The sequence below is a fragment of the Typopeltis vanoorti genome, chromosome 13 (genome assembly GCF_054136105.1).
Source record: "Typopeltis vanoorti isolate ZY-2024b chromosome 13, IOZ_Tvanoo_1.0, whole genome shotgun sequence".
NCBI classification, from domain to species: Eukaryota; Metazoa; Arthropoda; class Arachnida; order Uropygi; family Thelyphonidae; genus Typopeltis; species Typopeltis vanoorti.
In genome coordinates, this window is record NC_143561.1 from 6,806,943 (window position 1) to 6,820,804 (window position 13,862).

At 35.9% G+C, this 13,862-nt stretch overlaps 1 protein-coding gene across 3 annotated transcripts in view; it reads right to left on the reverse strand.

The window, feature by feature from the left end:
- The window catches only part of LOC150099910 (transmembrane protein 19-like), a 51,676-nt gene extending 39,338 nt beyond the window's left edge, over nt 1-12,338 (reverse strand). For all 3 annotated transcript variants that reach the window (XM_090402937.1, XM_090402938.1, XM_090402936.1), the window contains exons 1-2: nt 12,140-12,338; nt 751-864 (exon numbers count right to left, since the gene is read on the reverse strand). In XM_090402937.1, the coding sequence (XP_090259063.1) occupies nt 751-864; nt 12,140-12,284 (259 nt within the window). In that variant the 5' untranslated portion in view covers nt 12,285-12,338. The remainder of the gene's footprint in view (nt 1-750; nt 865-12,139) is intronic.
- Nucleotides 12,339-13,862: the final 1,524 nt, after the last annotated feature.

Here is a 13,862-nt window from a genome sequence, read left to right on the forward strand (position 1 = left end):
ATGAATGGAATAGGTTACCAGTCAGTTAGCATTTTGTCTGTTAATGAGTTCAAGGAGAGGTATGATGGATTATGAGAATAGTTTAGGTCTCCCACGATGAGTTGTCACTCTCCGTGGAGTTGTCTATACATTAATAATAATAAATAATAATTTGGCAATTTTGATTTCTAACTTATTATTCATGGTAGCAAAATTTAGCCAAACATAAAATTATACATTTAGAGTATCACTGATTTTTTTTTTTTTTTTTTTTTTTTTTTTTTTTTACTACAGTGTCATCACTTGATAACATGCTTTAAATATTGTAAGTTTGTAACAGATATCACATTTGTGCTTGCAAAAAGAAATACTGATGATTCTAGTAGACTGTTTTGCATTTATTACACACACATACACACCAGGTAGAATTCTTATTCCTATGTAGTAATCACTGAATGTTACTGCTATTATCTTAAATATTTTATTTATTTATTTTTATTATTGGAAGTATCTAAATACTAGTAAATTAAATAATTATGGTGGTTGTGCTATTAGATGACAAAGCTTGCCAATGTGAACATTATAACAGGCATATCTTTGCATGTACATCTCTAGGATTATAATAAAAGAAAATACAGTTCCTGCCTTGAATCACATTTCAATTATACAGATTTAAGATTTTACTAATGTCAATCATTAAGAGATAATTAAAATGAAGGTTAGCTATTAGTTTAATTGTCATGAAGAATTAAAATTTTTATAATTTCTTACCAATAAGAGCTCCTGATACAGTAACATATTGTTTTTTAAGGCTCCATGCAGCTACAATAATAGGAATTAGAACTGCTAATAAACAGCGAAAAGGTGAAGGTGCATTCCATTCATCTGTAAAAATAAAAAAAATTATAAATTACATTATACTTTTTTCAATCAAAATATACTGATGAAACACTCTTTACTCCAACACACATACAGTATTAAAAAAAATGAGTTTAATAATATTTTGTCAAACACTGAATTTTTAAATGAATTACATGCAACATTATGTGACGTATTAATAGTGATTATGAAAGAACGACACTATTTATAGCTATGACACTAGACAGAGCAGAGTTCATGATGCCTGGCAAATGAGAATTACATTTTCCTAAGCTTATGGAATCTCAGATAAAAATATGCTTGACATGTTTGTTCCAGATATAAATTTGTATATTGGACCTACCACATCCAACATTTCTAGTGGACTGCCTAATCAACCCAGCTTGTTCAAAGTATCTCATTTACAATTTTTCTTAGTCTCTTCCATAAGTATGCTTGCATAAATCTTAGCTGGAACATTCACTCAAGAAACTGTTCAGTAATTCTCAATTTTCTTTTCTTTTTTATAGACAGGCAGTATGAGGTCTGTATGCCAAATCATCCAGAATTAGAATGCAGTACAGCTACTGTAAATTAAAGATGCCAAAAATTATAATCTTATTTTAATCCTTTATCCAAGAATAAGCAAACAATGTTTGCACGTAAAGTATCTTCATGATTAGAATACTTGTATACAGAGGATAAGGACTTCAAGTCAATTGCCTTAGTAGTCTATAAAGCAGTGTTTCTCAAAGTGTTCAGGGGGTCCGTGGCAATTTTTGGCTATGCATCATTAACGCATGGAATAAAATTTAATGTATCCGTGAAGTTCGAGATCATAAAACATTCCTATTTTTTCACTGAATAAGGTAAAGAGACATCTGCAGTCTGTGTAATATGTTTCTCAACAAACAGTGCAATTAGAGACAACTGGGATAAAAACGGCACAAACTAATGAATCGCATGTCCCCTCTCACATAAAATGCTGTATAGACTCAAGCAAAACCATATGTTGCACTGGCAACATATGGTTTTGTTTGAGTGAACATGTTAAAACTAAGAAATATATAGTGAATGTGTTTCAGATATTATATAAGCCCGGTTGAAGAGAATTAGCATTTCAACTCAACTGTCGGCTTGCCTTTGTCATTTAGTAGTGCAATCTTTTGTTAATACTGCACCAATCATATGAATGTCTTCATAGCTGCTTTATCTCTACTGGCCTACCATTGCTGTCTGCTTTCACTAGCCATTTGTTGAAGGACTGCTCGTTAAATACGGTAATTTTTTTAACTTTCAAATTCTTAAATACGGATCATTGGTTAAAGACTGCATTTTTAAAATACATAAAAGAGAGGAACATAGTAGATACAAGTAGCTGTCAGCAACAAGAAAACGTTGATATTGTATCTGGATCAAGTGAAATTGATAAGGATGTGTCGTCTGACATCTCTAAAGAACCAACTAGGAAGATGATAAGAAAACTTCGTAAGTACGATATAAATTACTTGAAATGTGGATTTTCATGGACTGGAAATGAAGAGGAACCTATTCCTCTATGTGTAATTTGTGGTGAAACTTTAAAAAAATGAAAGCATGAAATCATCTAATTTAAATCGCCATTTTAAATCAAAACATAATGAATACAAGGACAAACCTGTCAAATTTTTTTCAAAATAAACTAAAAAATTTAAAAGAATCTCAAAAATTGATGTCGATCGTGTCAGGAGGTGAAAATATGAAGGCTTTAGAAGCTTCATATCGTGTGTCACTATTAATAGCAAAAAGTAGTGCAGCGGAAACGATTGGTGAAACTTTGGTCAAGCCTGCGGCAAAAATAATAGCAGAAATTATGATCGGAGAAAATGCAAAAAGATCCTTTGATTGGATTTGCCTTTCAAATAGTACTATTCATCGAAGAATCACTGAAATGGCTGAAAATATAAAACAAACATTGTTATCCGATATACGTAAGAGTCGTTATTATGAGTTGCAGGTAGATGAATTCACCGACATTACAAATCTTCTAGTGTTCATTAGGTATGAAAAAAATAAAAAAATTCATGACGACCTTTTATATTGCCAATCCTTGCCAGAACATACAACAGGAGAAGAAATATTCAACAATATAAATACCTTTATGCATGAAAACAAGCTTGATTGGAAAAGCTGTGTTGGAATAAGCATGGACGGAGCAAAATCCATGGTCGGATCTAAAAAAAGGCTTGTTTCAAGGATTCAAGCTGTTGCACCAGATGCAAAGTCGACACACTGTTGCATACACAGGGAGGCTTTGGCTACACATATGTCTACAGACCTAAGAAAAGTTCTTGATGAAGCTGTAAAAATCATAAATTATATTAAAGGCTGTCCTCTAAATGCCAGACTTTTCTCTCAACTTCGCAAAGAAATGGGAAGAAATCATACACAACTTCTTTTCCATACCGATGTTTGTTGGCTTTCTCGTGGAAAAGTCCTTACTCGTTTATTTGAACTTGGAATGAACTACAAGTTTTTCTTGATGAAAAGTTTGAATTGAAAAAGCATTTACATAATTGGAAATGGCTCAGTCAATTAGCATACCTGCCAGATATATTTAGTGTATTAAATAGTCTTCATTTATCTTTACAAGGCAAGGAAATTTCTATATTTCATGTCCAAGATAAAGTGAACGGCACGTTGGCAAAAATGAAGTTATGGCAAAAGCGGGTTGGTAAAGAAGAATTTGATGCATTTCCATCTCTTCATGAGTTGCTCGCAAGTTCAAATGAACAAATTGATGATGATGCGAAAATTACTATCATGCAGCATTTACAAAGCTTACAAATGAATCTAGAAAAGTATTTCCCTGAATTGGACATTAATACTGAGTGGATAAGATACCCTTTCAATATCAATAAATCTATGCCAAAGGGTCTATCATCAATAGAAGAACACCAGCTTTCAGAACTAGCTTCTGATGGTTTCCTAAAAAATAAATATTTTTTAGGAAAAATTGGATTCTTTTTTCTCTTGAAAAAAGAATCCAAGAACATCAATCCTCCATTCTTCACAACAAACCTGAAAAGTCTGGATTGGCTCAACACGAGATTGAAACTGACCACAGCATCTTTTGATCCAGGACTCGCCTCTTACCTAGATCCCGTTATAGGTTCGAACGTTTGTTCAAGGAAAGCGTGGAGGCCTTGCTCCATCGTCCCAACCTGAATCGTAATGACTGTATATCTATATCAAAAATCTGGGAAAGTCTAATCAAGATTACGCATTCATTTTTTTTTTTTCAATCATGTCTCTACTTCAAAATATTCCGTTTCATGCTTAGTGATATAACATCACGAGCCATGTTCTATTTTTAACGATCTATTGTTAGTATCCTAGCTTGTATTTTTTTAAACTGTTCTTGTAATACCACTGAGGATGGTCTGCTATTTCCAGACCAAAATATTTAGTTAAATAAATATCTTTCTTGTGGTTATGTGCATATATCATTCTGCATTATGGAAAAAGGCACTACTACCCAGTTTCAACCTTTACTGAGGTATGTTTAAATGCTAGGATACCTCTCCAAAATGGAGTGATCTACAAGATCACTCTAAACCTCACTGAGTGACCCTAAATGATTACTACTGAACTCATTACTCCTGACCCAAATCACTCCAGGTTACACACAGTGACAAGCATCTCTACTGTTCAGTCACTCTTGGTTTCATTTAATAATCTTATGAAGTACTTACTTCAGATACATAGAATATCTTCAGTTTTCATGTCATATTCATAATCTGCAATTCCTAATACTATTATTGCATAGGCACCTCCACAGAGTCCTAAGAGTTATCATTATCTATAGAGACCAAATTTTCGACCCAATATCTATCACACTTATCCTTGAAACCATTAATAGACAAAGCACTCACAACTGGATTTCTTTATATTAATCTTATAAAATCCTTTAAGTAACTTAAATATTTCTAACACATTCTCTCCCTTTTTCACCTATCAACCAACTTTCGGAACCTACAACCTATCCTCATAGGGAGCATTCCACTAATCATATTGGTCACTCGCCTCTGGATCCTCTCCACCATATCCTCATTCTCAAGAAATCTAGGAGACTGGACATGAGCACACTAATCCAGACATGATTGCATCAAGCCTTTATAAAGAGGAATGATAACTCGCTTATCTCTGCTTGTTGGTGTGTGTGTGTTCTTCGCTAACCAAGTGAAAAACACAAGTTTACAAGTAATCCTGTGAACTACCCTGGCGACTTGAACAGTACGCCCTCTAAACTTCAATTCTCTAATACTACCCCCACATCCCTGGTTTCACCAATTTCCAAGAATATAGTTCTCTCACTTGTGGTATCTGTCCGTGTGGTTAGCCTAGTGGCTTTGCGCTTTGCAACCATATGCCTGGGGAAGGAGTGTCCTGGGTTCTATTCCCGTTGCAGACATGAGGAGCTTAAGGATCTTCCTCAGCCACAGCCAAGTTAGCCGGTCTTGGGCGTGGACAGCAGGGTTTTCCCCCCCAGTTTATCTGGAGTTTTTCATCCCGCAAGCAGGCAAACCGGCCTGCTTGCGGGATGAATACACAGATCTACAGCCATAAATACTTAACCCCCAAGAGGGGACTCAACTTGCCCCAACAGGGACGGGGAAGAAAAGGGAGGAAACTCCATATAAATAAATAAATGTGGTATACCAAGTATGTAATCTTTGTATCCAAAAATGCATAACTTTACACTTTTCAACATTAAATTTTGTTTTATATTTGATGTTTCCACATCAAACCCTTTTTGCACAAGGGTAGTGCAAAGACTGGTGTATTTAACTATTGACCAATTAGTATCTCAGAAGTGGTGAAGATTTTGGAAAAATTGGTTAGGGCTTGCATTCAGAAATGGGTTGACAGTGAATCTCTACTTTGCAATGAGCAACATGGGCTTACTAAGGGAGGGTCATGTTTTAGCAACTTGCTCACATTCTATAACGATGTTACCATTGAACTAGACAAGGGGAATGGATACACCATGATACTTTTTTGATTTTGCTAAGGCTTTTGACAGAAAACAGCATGGTAGACTGTTGATAAACTGGAGAATATGGGTTTGGATTATAGAATATTAGCATGGATAAGAGGATGGCTGATAGGGTATCCAGTGGTATACCACAAGGATCAGTGTTTGGTCCACTGTTATTCAATCTATACATTAATGATATTGGGAAGGATTTATGGAAGCAGATTTACGGATTGGGAAGCGATAGACAGTTATTTCCTGATGATGCAAAATAGGTAGGGTAATCAAGAATACTGCTGATATGCAATACTTGCAGAATGATTTGAATAGGATGGAATTGTGGGCATGGGAAAATGGATGTCGATTCAATGTCATAAATGTAAAGTCGTTCATTTGGCATGATTAGATATCCAATGTTGTATTGTATAGGTGGAATTATGCTAGAAGAAACTGATGAAGCTAATGATCTTGGAGTGTTAATAGGAAGTTGAATTCAGTGGCCATGTAGCAAAGACTGCAAATACAACTCAAAAGGTAATTGCAAGGCTGAAACGAACATTCACATGTAAAGATAAAGATGTCATTTTGCCTCTTTACAAGGCCTTGATAAGACCTCACTTGGACTACTGTGTGCAGGTCTGGTCTGCTGATTTCCATTGCGATTCTGATATAGTGGAGAGAGTGCTGTTAAAAATGATATCAGGATTGTGGTATACTGATTATGAAGACAGACTGAGAAATTGTAGACTGCAGACACTAGCAAACTGGAGAAAGACAGGGTGATATGATTGAGACTTACAAACTTCTGAAAGGGTCATACAGGATTTCAATTGATGGAATTTCCAATTTATGGAGGGTGAGATAAGGACAAGAGGACATCACTGGAAGCTGAGAATGAATGATACTAAAAAAGGAGGCGAGGGTCAGATATTTCTCTCATAGGGTGGCTTGTGATTGGAATGGACTGCCATTAAATGTTGCGAGCACAAGCAATATGAATGAATTCAAGAATAAGTACAATAGCCGGTGTGTGTAGTATGTGGTCTCTCTCTCTCGATGAGTCCCTGATTCCCTGGAGGTCTCTCTCTTAATAATAATGATAAGAATAAAACTGACATCCATAATTACCATTTTTTTTTTTTATTTAATTTATCATCTTAATTTAGATTATTTAGAAAATTTATATTTTCTAAATAATCTAACAGTTGAAAATATAATTCACATTAGAAGTAGAAAAGAATAGAAAATTATCTTTCCTAGACATCTTTGAAAACAAAACCATTCTTCATCACGAACCATGGGCTCACTGCCCGTTGATGCCTGTTTCACTATCTTCTTCCACCTTTCTTTGTCCAGTGCAGTGTCGCAGTTTTTGTACACCCATTCCACACCAGTCTTTTATATCGTCTATCCATTCTCTGTATGGTCTACCCCTTCTGTTTAAACCATCCAAAATACCAAACATAAATGTCTTTATCTTCCAGTCCTCACTCATTCTACAGATGTGTCCAAATAATTGCAGCTTCAATTTTATAATCTTCTGCATTAGATTCTGTTTTAGTTGTATCTTCTGATAGAGCTCTTCATTGGTAATTTTCTGTACCCATCCTATTCTTAGAATCTTCCTGTAACAAGTTCTTTCAAATGACAAAATTCTTTTTCTTGATTCTTTATTTGTTACCCACGTTTCAGATCCGTACAGTACACCGCTGAAGATGCATGTTTCCAGTACTCTTAGTTTTGTTTGCAGACTGATCACTTTACTTTTCCAGATGTTATCCATGGCCTTCAGATTTGTTCTTCCCTTTGCAATCCTGATCTTTATTTCTTTTTTACAGTCCAAGTCATATGTCAGTTTACTTCCCAAATATGTGAATTGTTCTACATTTTCCATATCAGTTCCATCCACTTGTATCTTTTGTTTCATGTTCTTCTTTATTATTGCCAGATGATTATCATTACATGATAATAATTTATGGTTTTTAATGGTGCAAGGACAGCAAAAGTCATACTGCATCATATAAGAATAAAGGTTACAGTAGTACACAAGATAAGATTATTACAAATATCCATGCCCACAGCAGGATTTGAACCTGCAACCTGTTAGTTGGAAAGCAGGTAGTCAACCTGGTTGGCTTTCATTTAGATGTCTATAGGAAAGAAATCCACACAGGCAGGTACCCAAGAGCAAGCTCATTCCATCACCCTCAACAAAAATTAGGCATAATCAAAACCTTGAAAAACAGCTTTAAACATACTCAAAAAATAATGAAATTAATTGAAAACAACTTGAAATCCTGTGAAAAGTTTTAAAACCAAGGTTATAAAATTACTTGGTATCTTTAACTTGAAATCCTATTTCATCAGTTTCTCCAAAATGGATATTCGAAAAAAGTACTAAAGAAACTTATTTTCTGACAAACTATCCCATGATAACCCAGAAATTAATTAGAAAGGCATGGTATCCATTCCATATGTTGGCAATACATCAAGAAAAATAGCCAAAATATTAAAGCATTGAACACTTTACGAAGCTCTCTATGCTTACCTAAAGACAAAGTTCCTTTTTATAAACATCCAGGTGTATACAAGATTCTGTGTTTTTGTGGAAAGATATACGTCAAACTGGGTGAAGTTTTGAAATCTACAAAGAATATGTATGCAACAATGAAACAAAAGGAAAGGAAAAAATGAATTTGTAGCACACCTCAAAGAACATCACACGGTAAATTGGTAAGTATCCTCCAAGCCCTTCTTAGAAGATAATCACTTCGACAGGTTGTTCAAGGAATCCTCAGGGATCATTCACTCAAAAGTACACTAAATAGAAATCAAGGAATGATTCTTTATGGCAACTGGAAACCACTGATTAATATGTAACATTAACGACCCCTCCTATGCCAGCAATCAGAGAGTGCACATAACATGCCTAACGATGCTCAATGATATGAGCATCATTAAGCATGTAATATGCCTAATGAAATGATAGTTTTAAAACTATCATTTCAGTTTTTTCAACGTATAGATATTAACTGCTACTGGGAAACATTTATTTTATTTTTTGTCAGTTTTTATTTACGTATAATTAAAATATGAATTAAAACCTAGTAGTTATTCAAATAACGTCCATTATCTTTTGCCCATACATCAGCCTATTTAGATCACCCTGCACGCTCTTTACATCACCTTGATTAACTATTACCTTATCCAACTTTGCATCATCAGAAAACAAGTGAATCTCCCTTTACGAAGTAAAACAGCAGTGGTCCATGTACAGGTCCCTATGGCACACTAGTCATCTGTCAATTAGTCACCCTTTTATCCATATTACCAGTTTCATATCCTTCCCTATTTGTTGCAGTTGCAAATCCAGCAGTATCATCATGTAGCCATGCCTTTTATCTAACTCAGATGATCAGTTGCGTCAGTCTTGGGACTGGTAGCTCAGCAGCAATTTCCTCCATTCTGCTCTATCATTGGCTTTCTTCTTAATCTCCTACTAATTCCTCAAACCCATGCTTTCTTTGACGTGGTCAAGAAAGCTTTCCTTGGTCTGCCTCTTCTTTTTTCCCCCCTCTATTTTGCCTTCAGTTATTCTTTTCACAAGTCCATCATGACGAAGTATATATCCATACCACCTATCCCTTCTAATTTTGATCAATTTAATTAGTTCTTGTTTCGTTTCTCTCTCTCAGGACTTGTTCATTTGGTTTTTTTCCCTGTCCATTTTATTTTGTTTATGCGGCACCAGCACCACATTTCAAAAATCTCCAATCTTCTTACATCTTCTCTGCCTAGAATCCAGGTTTCACATCTATACAGTGCAGTGCTCCATATCAATGTCTTTACTAATTTTTTTTCAATGTAGGTTGAGGTTTCCTCTTAAAATGCTTTTCATCTTAGAGAATTGGGCTTTTGCATCGTTTATTCTTGATCTTATGTCTTCTCTTGTTCTGCCATCTTCTGTTATTAGGCTTCCTAAATATTTAAAGCTTTTCACTTGTTTTATTTGTTTCCCACTGATGTCTATATGCTCTATATTGATAAGAATTTTGTCTGTAACAAGGATTTTAGTCTTATCTGTGTTGATTTTCATTTTATATTTTTCAAGGTTATTATTTAGTAATTCTAGCATTGTTTTTAGCATTTAGAATTCTAGCATTCTTCTGTTTTCTGCTACAAGGGCTCATACACATGACTTGCTCACCATTTATCCTTATGTCACTATTTATTTTATCTTAAGTTTCCTGAATGGCCTTTTCAATATATAAATTAAATAAAAGTGGTGAAAGTATACATCCTTGTCTGGAAGTAGGGGAGACAAGAGATCTAGGGTTGATGATTGATAGAAAACTGAAATTCAAAAAGCATAGTGAAGGTAACGCAGAGGATTGCTGCAATACTGAGAAGGATGCTGACCTGCAGAGAAAAAAAAGAGTTATCACTCCATTGTATAAGACCCTGATGAAAAAAAAGAGTTATCACTCCATTGTATAAGACCCTGATCAGACCACATTCAGACTATTGCTCTCAAATTTGGTCCCCAGGATTTGAAGGAGATAAATTAACTGTGGAAAGGTTACAGAGGCAGATAACAAAGATGGTTTCAGGACTGTACAATGTTAGTTATGAGGATCGGCTGAGGGAATGTGGACTGAAGAGTTTGGTAGATAGAAAAAGGAGAGGTGATATGACTGAGACTTTTAAACTGTTGAGAGGTAGTTACATGATTGACACTGGGGAGTTCTTTTGCTTGGGGAAACAGTGGAAAGGAGTGATGACAAGGAGCCATCCCTGGAAGTTACAAAAGGAAGCTGTGAGCAAGAGGGTGAGGAGTGGTTTCTTTGCATGGAAGGTAGTTGAACCGTGGAATGCATTGCCTGATAGTGGTGAGAGCAAGACCGGTCAGCAAGTTCAAGGAGTGGTATGACAGACTTTGTGTTTCCTAGGAAGGGCCTCCTATGATGAGTCTCTTGACTCCATGGAGGCCTGAATAATAATATGATGTTGCTTCCTCCAGATAACCATCGACTATTCCTCATGCACTACAAATATCCTCTTGCAGATTTTTATGCCATGGCAATGCTTCATGCTGCCTCCCAAGTGTATTCTTTAAAATTCTTTAAAGAATACACATAATACTTTCTGAACTGGAATTTCCCTATTCTGCTACCTATTAAGACCATATGATCACTTTCCCCAATTGGAGGCAATGTGGCCACCTTAGATATGAACAGGTTTTCTGATCCTATAACCAGATCCAACACTCTTGTATCCTGAGTCCCCTCAGTCACATTCTACTTCAAGCAATTACCTTTCAGTAGGCATATACAACGCAGTACTCTCTCCTCCATTTCTAATCTTTTCAATAGCCTCTAGAACATTTTGCAACCTTCCTGATATTCTGCAAGGAACAAGATTGGTTTACTATAGGAAGGTCATGTTTATATTTTATAATAATAAAATATAATGTATGATTATATTTTATTGTTAACATCTGATTTCCATAGGATCAGACTCCTTGTGGGAGGTACATGCCATCACACACACACACAAAGCTCATCCCTTTTATAATGTTATGGTTGAGCTGGATAAAGGGAATTGATATACAATGATACTGTTGGATTTGTAAAGGCATTTAATAAGATGTTACATAAAGGGCTGTTACATAAATAACAGAATATGGGTTTGGAACATAAACTCTTTACTTGGATAATGGTTGACAGGTAATGAAGTTGTACACAGTGGATGTGAATCTGTCAGATTTAAGGTGAAAAATCAGGATTCAATTCTTGGTCATTAATCACATTAGGAAGGATCAGCAAATAATAATGGGTATCAGTTCAATGTTAGTTAAGTGTAAAATTAGGCACTTTAGCATGTTGAGATTTCCAACGGCATATTATATGGTAAAAGAAACTGATGAGGCTAGGGATGTTGGCCTTAGTGGATAGGAATTTGAAGTTAAAATGTAACATAGCAAACATTACAAATGCAGCTCAGAAGATGACTGCGATGTTGAAACATGCAAGGATTAAGTAATTCATTTTGCTTCTTTACAAGGCATTAATGAGACAAGCTAATTATTACTTACAAAACCAATATGTAATTATAATTCGATAAATATATAACCACAGAATGGATAAATGAATATAAGTAGATAATTTTTAAATGTCGTAACAATGAATTTTCATGTATTTCCTTCCACTTCAAAACAATATTAAGCAATGTAATATAAAGGAATTTACAACGTAATGAATTACGACTGACTTATCATTTTCTAACCTGAAACATATAAAGACAACAAAAATGTCAAAAACCAAAATGCAAGTGCTACGGGTAAAGAGACGGCTAGCACAATTATTCCAAAAGCAGTATTAACAAATCCCAATGGCATTTCATCCGAATCACCGGCAGAAGCTGCAGACATTGCTTGTCAAAGAGAAACAAAATATCACATTACTGTTATTTCTTAAACATATTCTTCCACGAATAAACAAATATATCGAGAATGAAACCTGGCGGAAAGAGTTATCAGACATCAAGTACGGGGGTAAAAATATAATTACTGAGATTTAAATAAATGATGCATAAATATCAAATCCAACATTCGATCTAGCAAAACATAAAATAAGCTAACGAACGCTTTTCCATTTCCCAGAGGTAGCAGGTGGAACCTTTTTTCTATTCCCCAGAGGAAGCAGGGGACTTTTATTATTATTATTATTGTTGTTGTTGAATGATGGATAGGCTGACCATATTTTCTTGAGATTATTATTATTATTATTGTTATTCAGGCCTCCAAGGAGTCAAAAGACTCATCGAGGGAGGTCCTTCCTAAGACAAAGTCTGTCAAGACTCATCGAGGGGAGGTCCCCCCCCTGAGAAACACAAAGTCTATCACACCACTCTTTAAACTCACTGACCGTTCTCGCTCCCACCACTCCATCAGGCAATGCATTCCACGGCTCAACCACCCTCCACACAAAGAAACCACTCCTTACCCTCTTGCTCACAGTTTCCTTTCGTAACTTCCAGGGATGGCCTCTTGTCATCACTCCTTCCCGCTGATAAACCAAGCGAAAGAACTCCCCAGTGTCAACCCTGTAACCACCTCTCAACAGTTTAAAAGTCTAAATCATATCACCTCTCCTTCTATCCACCAAACTCTGCAGTCCACATTCTCTCAGCCGATCCTCATAACTATCCTTGTACAGTCCTGAAACCATCTTTGTCATCCGTCTTTGTATCCTTTCCACAGTTAATTTATCCCCTTCAAATCCTGGGGACCAAATCTGAGAACAATAGTCCAAGTGTGGTCTGATCAGAGACTTATACAACGGAATGATAACCCTCTTATCTCTGCAGGTCAGTGTCCTTCTCATAATAGCAGCAATCCTCTGTGTTACCTTCACCACCTTTGCAATATGTCCCCTAAACTTCAGGTTTCTATCAATCATCAACCCCAGATCTCTTGTCTCCCCTACTTCCTCCAGTATAACTCCTCCCATAGAGTATGCAGCATCCCATCGATGTTTCCCAAACCTCAAGACCTTACATTTTGCTGCATTAAACTGACATCCCCATTCATTTACCCATCAATCTAGCTTGTTCAAATCCTCTTGCAGGGCTACCACATCTGCACTATTACTAATAATCCTTCCCAGCTTCGCATCATCCGCAAACAACTGAATATCCCCTTGCAATCCACTGGCTATGTCATTGATATAAAGGTTAAACAATATAGGTCCTAGTACTGAGCCCTGTGGGACCCCACTTGTAAACCTCTGCCTCCTGGAAACTGCTCCACCATACACAACTCTCTGATACCTATCAGACAGCCAATCCTGAATCCAGTTGACCAATCTGACATCCAGACCCATGTGCTGCAACTTAAATATCAGCTTATCATGTGGCACCCTGTCAAATGCCTTCGCCAAGTCTAAGAAAATTGCAGTATATGCCTTTCCCTCATCTAATGTTCTTGTAACTTTATTATAAAAGGCTA